The following is a 15,080-nucleotide window of genomic DNA, read 5'->3' as shown; positions in this document are numbered from 1 at the left end:
AATTTTGCATCATGCAAGGAAAGACATGCTAAAGAAATCAAAATATCAAGCAATCTTTTACCCTAAGCTTCAAGTTATTGTTAAGAAACGAAGTTTATCAAATATGATGCATGGTACCTTTTTATAGTGTAACAAAACACATTTACGTAATGCATGCATCTATTTGGTTATCTTAGCAGTGTTGCTTCCTCTAGGACTGGTTGCTGTTTCAACTCTCCCACTCACCGGCACGTGGTCACATTTGTGTGAAGGTTTTCCTTTGTCACATGATCTTCAGCAGCTTCAGTCACGTGAAAGGCAAAAACAACGAGAAGAGGAAGTGAAGATCACAAGGATTGATGCTTATTGAGGCTTGCAGGAATAACACTGGTAGGGAAATACATTTAATTATGATGTTTTTTTAATAAATCTTTTAATCTGACCACCGAAAAAAGCATGCTCTTGCTAACCAAGAGTAGAGAAAATTTTGTTCACGGACGTGTATTAGGCGTCGTATAAGCCTTTAACCAATAATTGATCTATTGAAGTTGGTGATGGCATGTTTCATGTCTCTGACGAAATGAAAAATGATAGAAAACCTGTCATTTACGCCACTAGTTTTTTATTGATCTGTGCTGGATTTACTAGATTTGTGCTGTTTTCCTGTAACTGAATATCTAAATACTACTAGTTTATCTAATAAAAAAGTTAACATTGACTCAATACCAATAGGAAATAAAAGTCGTGTGCTCAATTCGAGAATTAACCGCTGCGATCTCTGATGATAATTCCTTTTCCCGTTTATTTTAAAATGAAAATGCACTTGCACCATCTACTCTGGCACCGTCAATGAAAACTGAATTGTCTCTGCACGGTTTCCCTGTTTTCACAGCGTCAGGACGCTATGGGGTCTGCGGTGGAGAGGACTGACGAACTTGTGAAGGAGTATTTGATATACCGTGGTTTTACAAGCACTCTGAAACACCTAGATGCTGAAATTAAATCCGACAGAGAAAAGGGATTCCGAGTAGGTTGACGTTAAAGTATTTGCAGCTGACTGCCTTATCTGAAATTTTGGTTTTGGACGCGGTCGTTGTTACGTGAACTTTGGGAGCACCACAAACTGAAAGAATTGTCTTAAAAGGCAGCTCGCAGTGGAATAAATGTTGATACAATGCTCTCGTAGTAAAATGTAGCGTTTAAAAAGACGCCATTCACATGTACTGCTCGGTGTCTTTAGGATCTAACCTGTCTCTGAAGTAAGTAATTTAATGACACAAATCCATACCTTACAAGAATACAACCATCGAAGTAAGCCGTAATTTCGTGGCTGTAATAGCTGTTTTAGATCCCGTTGTTCAGTCAGTGCACATCCATTCTGGAGTTCTTTGCCGTGTTCAGGAAGAATTCGAGCTGTGGTTCTTCCTTGTATTTTTATTGTATGCCTACTCGTGGAATATCGGAACGAGTGACTGAGGCTGTCGGCTCTTGCGCAGGTGGATAAAATCATTGACCAGCTCCAACAGTTCGTGCAGAGCTATGATCTCGCTGCGCTGCGAGAGTACTGGGGGTACTTGGATCGCCGCCTCTTCAGCCGACTGGAGGATATCTACCGCCCGACTGTGAACAAGCTAAGGACCAGCCTCTTCCGTTACTACCTTGTCTACACGGTGCAGGTACTATTTCTCCTCAGCACAAGGTTCAGTCCTTAATGTGCATGAACATCTTGCTGATAACTCCTGTAACACAAATGTGAATTATTTCCCCTACTACTATTGCTACAGTGCATACTACTGTATGTTGTAGTAGTGATTCTTACAAGTAAGTGGTCATCATTCTGGTAAATTCCTGAATGTATACTTCGAGTTCTAAAATAATGTACCTAGTTCCAACTGTGGTATCATTTAGAAGACAGGTTATTCTTTTTGAGATGGTTATTGACTGAATGTACTGTAATGATTTAAGTGTTGATTATAAAATTGACGGTTTCCGGTATGCCGTGTGTATATTGGTATTGGAACCTTACCTGTGTACTATATGTGGGTTTTTGCTCATATTGTTTGATTTTTCACATTATGCCCAAAAAGTAAACCTTACTCAGCTGTGCAGGATGAACCACGCCAGATCTGTGTGTGCAATGGGAAAACACTAAGTGCAGAGATTTTAAACATTGAGAAAGTATTGAGCATCACAGAAGGCAAAGGGGGGATACATGATCATGTTATTTCAATAATGTCAGTTTAACCCTTCTGGTGTAGAAAAATGCTTCGAGCTGCCTTAATTTTGTGACTGTCGCTGGTGTGATGTCTTTCTGGGACTTCATTGCGTCTCTCGTGTCTCTCGATTTCTTTTGCTCTTCCAGTCTAACCGCCTTGAGAAAACGCAGGAGTTTTTTCAGAAGCAGGCGGTGGAGCTGCAGGGCCAGGCAGAATGGCGTGATTGGTTCGTCCTTCCCTTTATCCCCACCCCTGAGCAGAACCCCACGTTTGCCCCCTACTTCTCCCGCCAGTGGGCTGACACCTTCCTGGTTTCTCTGCACAACTTCCTCAGTGTGCTCTTCCAGTGTATGCATATCCTTTTACCCCCAGCTGGCATGGTACCGTGCAGTGACTTTCCCTCACTGGCGTGTTCACGATACGAATGACATGCTCCACTACTTACAAGACGGACATTTCATTTATTGGTTTTCTTAAAGAATTTGAGCAGATTGTCATTTTATTAATACGTTGTGTTAGTTTTGCATTTGATCTGTGCAAGTTCCATGTCTCTTATATAGACAATTAAAATTAGTTATAGCATTTTAGATGTCATTTTTTTAAAAATATTTATCTGTTTTATGAAAAATAGAGGTCACAAAACAACATTGTCATGACAACATTGGTTTTAACAACATTGTTAACAACTTGATCCATACACCCACAACCTTTTGGGTAAAGAAGTGCCAGCTATTCTCAGTTTTAAAAGCCCTTCCCTTTAAATGTTTTCGACCTGTGTCCTTTGTTTGTCTCACTGTTCATTCTAAAGAAATCTGCTGGGTTAACTTTATCAATGCCTTTGAGGATTTTGAATATTTGAATGTAATATCTCAATGCTCAGACTATTTTGATTTTTTTATATGGAATTTGATAATTCAATTATATGGATGATAAGTGCTATACACTTTGAGAAATTAGTTTCGTTTACAGTTTCATATTTTTTTCAATAAAACTCCTCATGGAGAACTCATTTGGCAAAGCAGCTTCAAAATTCACACATCAACAGGCCAAATGAGCAAGAAAAGAAACCTCTCACTTATAATTGCAGTAAACTCACAATTATCGTGGAAATGGCATCTTTTTGTGGCAGAGTCACTGAAATTTTATTGAATAGACATGACATGGATAGATTCATATTTCCGATTTGTCAATCACAAGGTTGATCAGCTGTAGCGCCTGCTGTGATTGTTACAGGCGAGTAGCATGTGTGTCATCCACAGAAAAAAGTACATGCTGCATATCTGTGATGCATGCTTTGCACTAGATTTCAGATGCCGTCTCTCGTGTTATGGTGCCATGCCTCTTGTAGAGTCTGTGCCAAAAGTGCCTGTTCACTGGTCTTTGAGCCTTAGATAAAAGTAAAACTGCACTGATGTAGTTCACCGTATGACATACCAAGGACATAAAGGCATTGTTCTTTGTGAGGTATATAGTTGTTTCCCTTTCTTTCTGGATTTTCACCGTGTTTGACATTTAACAGGTTAGATCGCCTATCACCTGTGGCAAAATAAGCCGTCGCATGAGTTTATCACCATCTGTCCTCGATAATCAAAATGATGCCAAGCAGATTTAATCAATAACCAAAATCTGTATACTTCACTTTTCTATAAAAAATAGTTTACACGTATGAATAGAGTAAGAAGTTTTGGATATTTAGTATGTATTGCGACTTTGGGAAGTTCTGGGTTTGAGTCCTTGACCCACTCACCCCTGCCAGTGCTCCTGAGTTTTGATGCGGAGGTGCAGAGGAATGGTGCCATTCAAGAAGAGAACGAGCTGCTGCGTCAGACGGTAAGGAAGTTGGGCTGGACAGTTGTGCAGACCATGGGAGATCCCATGTGTGCTTCACACTCATTTCAGAATCTGATTCTGAGTGAAACTAGTTTGGTAGTCCTCTGTGGAGGAAACCATGTATTAAAACACCTAACTTAAACGTTTTTGATTTCGGTGGATAGGCTGTTAAACTCATGGTTTAAACATAGGTAGTCTTAAATATAGACATTTCCTATTGCGTGCTGAATGTAATAAATTATCTGTTGTGGATGGGTAAACGTTGAGATGCCAGATCATTTGTAACGCTGGTCAGTGACACTAGGTCAGTGGTTTCCACTGGATAATGGCAGTGTGGCAAACTGGGTGAGACTGACAGTGAGATTGCCCTTTTCCAACTCTACTGAAGCAGAGCTGGTGTGCTTAGCTGGTAGACATTTCTCCCATGTTTTAGCTGCATCTTAAGTATACCTCATCTGTCACAGTGTAGTGTCTCACGCATTGGCAAGCTGAAAAACAGGTAATGTTTTACTTGAATTAGACAAAACCTCTGTTGTGATCCTTCATAAACATTACACAGCACAATATAGCAGAATTGGAATGATTTATGTGGCCTTTTTTTTTGTAATTGCCTTTCCACAATATGATGATTAGCAATCATTATAATCTGTTGTGGATCATTATGTATTACATGAGGCAGGAGACAGATCTAATTTAAAGAGATGAGGCATCTGCCATTAGCTGACATTAAGGAATGAAAAAAAAACAATCCTAAACCCTGCTTGTTTGTGTTCAAAGTGCAAAGAGAATATAGATTCAGGGTTTGAGTGTACTGTATGTACACAGCCCATCTGGAGCAAGTCTAGGTGATAAGCGTCATATACTGTAGGTGGCAGGGGCATTGTGGCATAACTTTGGTCTTTTCTCCTCCTCTTTACAGGTGTTTGCATTGCAGGCTGAACAGCCGCGGCAGAAAAGAGATGAGGATGTGGTGCATCACAAACTGCCCTCTTACGTACAGAACATGGACCGCCTGGGAGACAGTGAGCTGTGAGGATGGGAACTGGCTTCATAAATGGAAAAACCCAGGAAAGGGGGGGAGAGCTATGATGAATAGAGGAAAAAAAATGTTGACGTTTACTACCTTTTCCTCTACATACGCGAAGGCTGGATTACATGACAAATAAGGAAACTTATTTTTCACTTAAATGTTTGCACTTGTCACTGGTTCTGCATGAACTCATGTACTTCCTGTGGGTAAAAAGAAACTGTTAGTATGCCTTGCTTAAAAAATGTCAACTTGTTTTGTGAGCTCAATCGCAGACTGGTACTGAACTTGTCCAACTTGCAGTTTCTGTATTGGAGGTTAAAATGCCAAAATATATAATTGTATAATACAAAATATATAATTGTTGTACAGATAACACTAAGTAGAAAAAATCTGATTTTGTTCTTATAGTTTTTGCTTCATAAGCATCTTTCCTTTGACAAAGAATATGGCTGAAAACTCCCTCATGTAGTCATGGATAAGAACTGAAGTGAACCTTGAAGGTCAGGAGGTTCCCTCCGCATTCCTTAGGTGCCAGTTGACTTGCTGAGTCTGAGTCACTCAGTAAAAACCGGAAGAATTCACGGTTTTCAGTAAACGCCGTTCATTTTTATGCAGAAAATGGCGGTATAATTTTAAGTTTACTCCACACAACCTGAGCTGACAACGTGAATGAGACTGTCTGATCGTGCAGGGAAAGCCAAGGGCCTTTTTACATCTCAAAGTACATACATTGCCCTGCAGCCATTTCAGGCACTTCCCTCGATCACCGATGAACCAGACGTATTATGAGCACTTTCAAAAACGAAGAACTTTCTCAGTAGCTGGCGTACCTTCGTTGTTTTTTCTGAAGGGATTTGGTGTCTAGCCAGCGGAGCATTAGCCTAGCCAGCCAGCCGCGAGGGAGCTCTTTCCTCTCTACGTTCCTCCCTCAAGGAAAGCGGGCACCTGGCAGGACACCCCAGGGAGCTGGGTCCTCGCCAACACAGGCCTCCATGGGGCGGAGGGACACCACAGCCAGTCAAGTAAGTGTGAGCTTTGTTTTGCAGTTCAGTCTTATTACAGCACACCGTTGAGTGCTGCAAAAATTACATTAACCACGGTATTGTTTTTAGCATAACAGAAGAGTAAATTTGTTACTAATATTTAAGGATTTGACGTTAAGAGCTGTTGCTACATGAGACATTTTGCTCTCGGTCCCCATCTTCACTTGGTCTTTCTCACCTCTTCCTTTCCAAGGAAGAAGACAATATCCTTCACTGTTAATATTAGTTGAAAATCACTGCTCTTCAGAATTGTGTTCAATACACAGACTTTTAAAAAACTGGAGAAAATGGTTTAAACCCTTTGTCTTTTAATGTTTCCTTTAAAAGCAAATTTGGTTGCAGAAGCAGAAATGTGCCTTGTTTCTACTTTCAATTGTTATACCAATAGGAGTAAAATAATAGCTTAGCAGAATTTATGAAAGGGGTCTTTATGATAAGTGTTTCGTATTTCAGGCTTTGAAATCAAAGGAGGCCCTGACATCTAAGGATTCAAAGGCAGGGCCAAGTGGAGCAGGAACAAATGACCAGGCTTCTGGTCACCCTCGACAGAGACGGCACCAGGAGCATGAGAAGGAAAGAAAAGAGCTGCTCTCTAAACCTCCAGCTCAGGTGACCAGTTACAAACACCTTTACGTACCGGTTATTGTGAACTGTCCAGGAATCCTGTCTGTGTGCTGAAACACTGACTAGAGAACAAAAATATAAATTCCTCCTGGTCTAGGCTCTATATCCCAGAGCACATGGGTTCCACTGCAGTCTGCACAGTTATTCTTCTTAAATGACTAGTTTGGTTTGTGACATCCATTGCCTTGCATCTAAAATTTTTGTCAGAATTAAGCTGATTGTTCGTGCCACAGTGTTTCTGCATTAAGCAAGCTGTCTGCTTGGCCTTGTTATCCTGGGTTCAGTGCCCACATTACTGCTGTTGATTAGATTTATTGAGTGACAGAGTCTACCAATAGAACCATTGATCTAGCTGATCATCAAGTCATTATGCTATGACTGATTACACTATAATCAATCATCATCAGTCAGAGTAATTAAGTCAATTCTATGAATTGGCTTCATCACTCTGCTCTCCTCCCCACTGATAGCTGATGTGTGGTGAGCGTTCTGGTGCATTATGGCTGCCGTCGCATCATCCAGGTGGATGCTGCACATTGGTAGTCGTGGACGGGAGTCCCCATTACCTATAAAGCTCTTTGAGTGGAGTGTCTAGAAAAGTGCTATATAAGTGTAAGCAGTTGTTATTATTATTATAAGTGACCTGGTGATTGATGTTCTCACATGGGATAACAGGGCAGCAGGATCTGCTCAGGTATCTAACTTCTAAATTTACAGTATGGTGAATTACTACAAACTTTCTGTCCATCAGGGCTTTGAGAAGAGAGGCGAGAGTTCAGATGCAGAACCACACCCTGATGACCAGACGGATTCACCGACCAATCAAATGCGGGTCTCTGGGGAGGGGAGTGGTTCGGTGGAACAGCCCTTCATTAAGCTGAGCCAAGAGGAGTATGGAGAGCACCACTCTTCCATCATGCACTGCAGGTGGGCTCCAAAGTTATGTTTCTTCCTCAAAAATGACTGATTTTTTTGACTTATGAAAGTATTGGTATGCATAATATTTATTGAACATGGTTAATTGTGACTGTATTGCTTAGTTTGTTTTTACGAGAGTGATTTTCAAACTAGCTTTGCAGTTATTTGATAATTAGGTTACAACTGGCCTACTGTTTTCATGTTTTTCTTTTTGATTCAGTAAAGAATGTTTAGTTTCTGGTGATATGCAAAATTTTATTTTAAACATTTTTGCGGCTCTTTGTTCACTATAATTGCATACACATGTGAACATTATCTTTCTCTTTCTTTGGGTTTTAGCTATTGCACAGATGCTTTTCGTGGTGTTAAAATATCCCATCTCTTTTTTGTCATATTAGTCTGCCTGATATCCCTCTTTCCCCTGGTTTGTGATTTTTTGTTCTTGGTCCCTATCTTAGGGTTGACTGCTCTGGGAGGAGGGTGGCAAGTCTTGATATCGATGGTGTCATCAAGGTCTGGTCCTTTAACCCCATAATGCAAACCAAGGCCACAATCATGTCCAAGTCTCCTCTTCTGTCACTGGAATGGGCCACCAAGCCAGACAGACTGGTAATTGTGTAGCAGTGTTTTCTTTTCAGTCAGAACATCATCTTAAGTGAGCTGCTTTATTGAGACAATCATAACATAGAGGCAACAAGACACCACAAAAACAGTGTTAAATAAGCAGTGTTCAGATTGGCCAGGGTGTGACAATTTTTGTCCAGGAGGCCTGCCTGGTCTGTATGCTACAGTGGGAAACCCTGAATATATACTGTATGTCCACGTACAGACAAGTTTATATGAACAGTTATAAAAATATATGTGCTGCAGTAAACTATAGAGGAATCGTTATAGCAGCAGATGTTAGTCTTTACTGTGTGATGTCTCTATCAATGTATTTATTAATTGTATATTTATCTATCAGTGTCATATTAATAGTGTTGTTGATTTTTAAAATATCAAATCTCCACTATAGTGAAAAAACATATTTTCATTTACTTCCGCCCAGGGTGTTGTATTTCATTCATTATAACCACAAGCACTGATGTAATTATAATTTTCTTTAACATATGGTATAATATTTGAATTCACATGTACTACTTTATTGTTATGTAGTATAGCTGTAGCAGAATGTCCGACATTAAAAAGTAAAGACTGGTTTGTTCTAAATCCTCATTTTTAAAGAGAATTACCCTGCATCGTTTTAAATTGCAAGTGAGAATGAGCTATGCATATAGATTTTTGGGAGTGGCAGTAACAGTACAGTCGCTTTATTTCCAGTGTCATCTGTGTGTGTACTTTTTTTCAGCTGTTGCTGGGAAGTGGTGTAGGGACAGTGCGACTATATGACACAGAAGCCAAGAAGAACCTGTATGAAATGACAATCGATGACCTGCATCCAAGGTGGGCTTTTAAGTCAGGAAGTGCCGTTTAGCATTTATTGCACCACCTAGAACTCGATTAATGTATTTTTTTAACATTTACACAAGCTCCGTAATTGCTAATTTTTGGAAATGAAGTGAGAGTGTGTATGGCCTTACTCTGAGCACACAACAGGCCAGTTATTTAATCTGAGGCTATAGCAATGACATGAGACATGAAACAGAGCTTATCCCCTACGCCCCCTTCCTGTCAAGAATGGGTTTTTCACCAGGTGCTGTTCCTCTAATTACTGACCCCCAACAGGCTGCAAAGTGAGGGTAGCAACCAAAAGGAGTGATAAAGAAGACATTGCAGCACATTCATTAAGTTAGGATTTAATTAAAGAAGAAGCCAGCTGATACTCACTGCTCCTTTCCATCACCTGCTGTTCAGGATCCTCTCCCTGGCCTGCAGCCCCAGTGGGACCTCGTTCGTTTGCTCAGCAGCCGCTCACGGCCCTCGGTCGGGAAGTCTGCCTGACAGCGGGGGGAGAGCCGCGGCCCCCGTCTCCGGACAGCTGCTGCTGTGGGACACCAAGACCGTCAAACAGCAGGTACTGGCCTGACGGTGATGAGGGGCTGACCGCAGCCTGACCAGGCCTTTCAAAACCGGTTCCCACGTCAGGGTGGAGGGCTGGACTGGCTTCTGTCACTTCCATCACACAGTCGCAGCTGAAAGTTGACTCCTTACAGAACACGTTTTGAAACCGAGATCCAGCATTGTTTTCTGTCATGGAAGAATGTCTTCGGAGAATGGTTTTTAAATGTAGATGAAGAAATTGTACACACAGTTTTTGTGCATTTCATTTTAGTGGCTGTATTGTTCTTCAGTTATCCTCCCTTGGCTCCAGTTTCCTCTTGAGCCTGGGCCAGTTTGCAAGCTAGCGAATGTTTTTAGAATTGTTAAAGATTCAAACTTGTGTGGAGTGGCTCGGATTAAATCAAGACGGGGGCTTTCAGGGAAAGGAATCCTTATGTATTGATTTTGTGAATTGGATTGATTTTAGCTCCAGTTTTCACTTGAGCCTGGGCCAGTGGCAATAAACTGTACAGCCTTTAACCACAATGGGAACCTGCTGGTAACGGGAGCAGCAGATGGCATAATTCGCCTGTTTGGTAAGTAGTATTTCTTCTGCCTCTAAACTTCATACTGTAACATCTGCACCCTTTAGAAAGTGAAGAGCATTCTGAGTTTTAGAATTGCATGACCGATTCAAGCCCCAGATTTGTAGCCCTGCTAAAGCACATCCATGCTAACATGCGAACACCCTTGCTAAAGTATTACATACAACTAAATAAAAATGTTGAACGTATAAATCCTGATATATAAAGTTGCAAACAAAGTACTTTACATTTGAAGGTCTGGGGAGTTGTGTTGTATTTGAGCTTTTGCACAATAGCCTATTCAGGTGAAGGCAGCTCTGTGTATCCCTGTCTGTTGTGGCTGTAGTTCTGAGTGAGACTCCCCTCTATTTCTCCAGACATGCAGCGGTATGAGAGTGCAATGAGCTGGAAGGCCCATGATGGAGAGGTGTACTCTGTGGAGTTCAGCTATGATGAGAACACGGTCTTCAGCATTGGCGAAGACGGCAAGGTGAGAATACCTCGCAGAGCTGAGCAAGCCTGATTAAAATCAAATTCACTGCTGTTTTTCTGTTTTTGACGTGCTGGTGTATTGCTTATCCAATTATATGCGTCGTGTGTAATGATTTGTTCTTCGTTTCAGTTGGTTTGAAGTGCTAATTCCCTATTCAGCATGAATAAAATGAAAGGGCAGGAACTGGCCAAACATTGATGGTGCATTATAATAATACTTTGTCAATTAAAACAATTTAAGATTCCATTCACTTTAAGCAGGTGATTTAGTGATATAGGAAAAAAATTCCAAATGAGTCATAATTTAAAGTGAAGCTAGCAAACAGGCTAGGGTTACGAAATACCCAGGGGACGTATGCTGACACCGAGTAGGCAACTCTTCTGCCTACAGCCAACTTGTTTATTCAGGGACCCATTAAAGCCCAGTAAAAAAGGGAAATATGTACAATTCACTCCTGTGTTTGGATATCTCTAAACACAAAATATTGTAGTGTTTTCTCGCAATGGATGGGGTTGAAACGGACGTGTACGTTGAATTTGATTCAGTTCTACGATTCAGTTCTGGTTTTGGACTTGAATGCAAGAAATGGATAAAGTTTTTATTCCAGTTGTTTACTGCTCTTGCACTGTGCAGTTTGCCAAGTAAAAATAGCACAGCTGTTGTGGCAGAAAATGTCTTGTCGCTCAGGGAAAAATATGCTTTGAACTTTGATTAAAAGAAGCTTAGATTTTTTTTATTATAATACGTTGATGAATGAGTAACTTTCAGAGAGAACTAGTCACCCACTTTATGTGATTTGAAGTGAAAAAGGATTTAAAAGCAACAAGAAGACAATTCCACCCTACTCTGTGGAAACCTGGCCAGCATTTCTGGGGAGCATACTGCTTATTTGTTTTATTATCCATAGAAGCATGAGGAGACTGTGGAGCTTGATTCAGATGTGTTGAGGATAAAACTGTGAGCCTTTTGTTCCCTGCCAAAGTTACCCACCACTGCCAGGATAAAATACCTATGGAAAAGAGTGTTGACTGTTTTGTTTGTAATGAATAAATTTAACTGCAGCAGTTGACTGTATTCTGATTAGAAATATAAATCTTTATTCTTTAGTACTTCAGTCTACAGACTAAAACCAGGTCCCTGAAACTTGGATCCCTGCATCTATGAGTCATCAGAATACAGTGAGAGAGGCACACTTTATTTGTGTTTATTGCACAGCTGTTTCCTGGCTGATGTTCCTGCTACTACTGTTCAGATCATATAACTGGGAGACTGAAGTGGAACCTTATCTCAGCTCTGTCCCCTTGTCTCTCAGTTCATCCAGTGGAATATCCACCGAAGTGGCGTGAAGCAGTCGGAGTATAACCTGCCCCAGGATGCCACTGGACCCTTTGTGCTCTCGGGGTACAGTGGGTACAAGCAGGTGCAGGTTCCCCGTGGGCGGCTTTTTGCTTTTGATTCAGAGGGAAATCACGTGCTCACCTGCTCCAGCACAGGGGGCCTCATCTACAGGGTAAGACCCTCACCTGTGTCAGGGACAAACAGCTGACGTACTCTGTGCACAAATCGTCCTTTAGATGTTTATGCATTTCCAGTTAAAACACAGTTCAGTTTTTGTCACATTTGTTTTAGGTTTCAACGACTGATCAGAAAGTGAATGACATTTTGAGCCTTATGACTCACAAACCACCACTGTGTGCATTATTTATATATTATATTATTTTATATCTGAGGGCTGTATAATTGAAACCTTGAAGATAAGAGGTTTTCTAAATGTTTCTTCAGAAAGTGTGACTTATAAAATCATTTAATTTCACGGGTCGCACTGTCTCTGGTGTGAAAGAAAGTGTTCTCGAAATATCTGATGCGGTGAAGGACAGGCTTTTTTCTCTTGGTAATTGTCACCAAGTGCAAGAGGAAGCATGATGGGTGGTAGTATATTTTCAGAAAGACCCCAGACAGGTTGTGGTTTGTTTCTCCCGTTCTGAATTCCACCATATAAGACTGCTCAATTACAAAAATAGTAAGACTCTTGCCCATCAGGTTTTTTCGGCCTTTTGAGGTGCCTTCATTCCTGTTAACTCACTGTGGGTCAATATTCTAGTACTGGCTCTGAAAGTACAGAGCAGTCATGGCTCACAGACCATATCTAGAAAAGCACAGTCTTTGGGACTGCTGTGCCAAACTGCCTTATGGAATCATAGCTACGTGGAAGGAAGTCTTAAGCATGTGTGTCTGTTTTCTCGCAGCTGAATGAGGGGGAGAGCAGCCTGGCGAGTGTCCTGTCCCTTGGGGGCCACAAAGCACCTGTGGTCACAGTAGACTGGTGCTCTGCCATGGACTGTGGCACCTGCCTCACTGCCTCTATGGATGGAAAGATCAAGCTGAGTACACTGCTGGCACAGAAATCGAGCTAAAGACTGCTTAGCAGCATAAGAACGTAAGCAGTGGGGAATGGCACCCTTTCTCCCTGCTATGGCTTGTAGCATTTTGGCTGCCTTTTTTATACCTCGACGACTGTGATGTTTCCTTATAAAACATTCCGAGTATTGCTTTTTGCTGCCTGCTGTATACTTTTGCAAATTGTAACTTGCTTTTTGTATATAATGTGGATAGTTTCAGTGCATATTTAATGTGTGCATTTAGCAGCGTTTGTAAATTTAGACTTTAAATGACCTGGTTGCCTAATTTAAGCGTAATTGAGTTAAGCATAAGTTGTCTTCACACTCTCAAAAATTCTTTAAGAAATCCAGGTCTAATTGCAGTCTTGGTTAGAACAAAGAGAATGTTTAAGTTTAAGTCTTAAACATATGGATAATCTTATTGACCTTGGTCATAAATAGTAAATTCTAGTTGATTTAAAGCCCAGCATGGTGTTGCAGAGTAGGAAATTCCTTGAAAAGAAACTCTTATTAGCATTAAATCATATCTCTTCTTTAATTGAGGCTTAAGAGGGACAGCAGGAAAATCTCTAGCAAACGGCATAAAACTGAGTTATGTTATTACAGGAAGATGGATCAAAGTACACAGCTGTCATCCTTCAGATAAGATGTTTAGTAGATGCCCTGATTACTTACTCATTAAAGATCCCTTCACTGTCCATAAGAGAAGGTTGACTTAGCTAGATCTGACTCTGGGACAGAACAGTCTAGCCTTCCTAAGATTCCTCTTTAATTCAGTTTCTCACTTCTCCGCCTGCTCTGCTTTGTAGTGATGGTGGCCACACATCATGCAAGCAGGTGACGGGTGCTCCCGTATGGAAAAACACTGGATAAATGCAATTCATCCTAATTGCTGCAATTGTTAACCATAAACTGCTCCTGAGGTGAGAAACATGAGTAGATTCCATTCTGATCCCATCAGTGTTTTCACTAATTATAGTTGTTACAGTATTGCATTGTTCTTATCACCTGAATAAACAGCTGACATACATTGCCACTGTCATTTTAATTCTTTATATTCTCTGCTTTTAATTTTTTTGTAAATATTTATTTTTTGTAAATAATTGCCGATTGTCTGGCTTAGACTTCTTAGTATATCAACTTAGTGCTTACGTTGCCCCTGTATGAAATTAACTTTCACTTCAATATCATCCATCTACACATTTTAAGTTACCATTTTATCCTTAGAAGGTCTTGGTGATCCAGAGTAAAGCCTGGCATCTATAAGGCTGAAGGCGGAACTATAGTTCAGAGCATTTATGCATTTATTACACACACATACGGACGGCAATTTGGAGATGGTAGTTAACATGGAGAGCATGTCTTTGGATTGCTGAGAGAAACAGGAGAACCTGGAGAAATCCGAAAAACCACCAGTTTATAACTACCCCAGTATCATATTAATCCCAATGAAGCATGTGTCAGAGATGTTTTTCAAGTGGTTTTGGAATGCCATTGACATAAATGACATGCCTGACATGATCTAGTTAGGAACAGCTTTATGTTCTTATGTTCTGATTATGAATGATAGAATTATATATTCAGAATGTGTGCACCCAAAGTTGCTTTATAGGCAACACACCTTATTAACGGTAGTTAAACAGTACTTAAAATTAAATTTAGATTAGCTTGCCTTTCACTGACATCAGCCGGTGGGCACCCAGTAAAAGTGTAGGAAAACCGTAGGCAGTGAGAACCCTAGATTCTACATTTTCTTAACCCTCCTTTTATATTAATACAGTATATTGCCAAAATCTCCATGTCTATGCATTAGGTACACGACTAGTAATAATTGTATATTTTGTGTTTAACAGAGCAACTACAATAATTAGTTATCAAAACAGTGTTATAATGAGACAGCATCTGCCAAGCACAGGAGCAGACTTTAAATTCTAGAAATCCTAATGGACATAGGAGTCTACATGACTCCTAGGAGTTTTCCGTT

The 15,080-nt window shown here is 40.6% G+C and overlaps 1 protein-coding gene across 1 annotated transcript; it reads left to right on the top strand.

Moving 5' to 3' along the window:
• The first annotated feature begins 241 nt into the window (after positions 1-241).
• wdr91 (WD repeat domain 91) lies at positions 242-14,126 on the top strand. The gene is made up of 16 exons (XM_088630343.1): positions 242-369; positions 872-1,006; positions 1,476-1,655; positions 2,342-2,549; positions 3,943-4,025; positions 4,945-5,054; positions 5,906-6,077; positions 6,552-6,707; positions 7,474-7,649; positions 8,099-8,249; positions 8,989-9,083; positions 9,495-9,654; positions 10,108-10,216; positions 10,582-10,694; positions 12,010-12,207; positions 12,944-14,126. The coding sequence occupies exons 2-16, from the start codon at positions 884-886 to the stop codon at positions 13,109-13,111; spliced, it is 2,202 nt and encodes a 733-aa protein (XP_088486469.1). The 5' UTR covers positions 242-369; positions 872-883; the 3' UTR covers positions 13,112-14,126.
• Positions 14,127-15,080: the final 954 nt, after the last annotated feature.

The sequence above is a fragment of the Lepisosteus platostomus genome, chromosome 4 (genome assembly GCF_059453375.1).
Source record: "Lepisosteus platostomus isolate fLepPlt1 chromosome 4, fLepPlt1.hap1, whole genome shotgun sequence".
Classification (NCBI taxonomy): Eukaryota; Metazoa; Chordata; class Actinopteri; order Semionotiformes; family Lepisosteidae; genus Lepisosteus; species Lepisosteus platostomus.
Note: the sequence above shows the minus strand (reverse complement) of the source record. Positions and strands in the feature narration are given on the sequence as shown.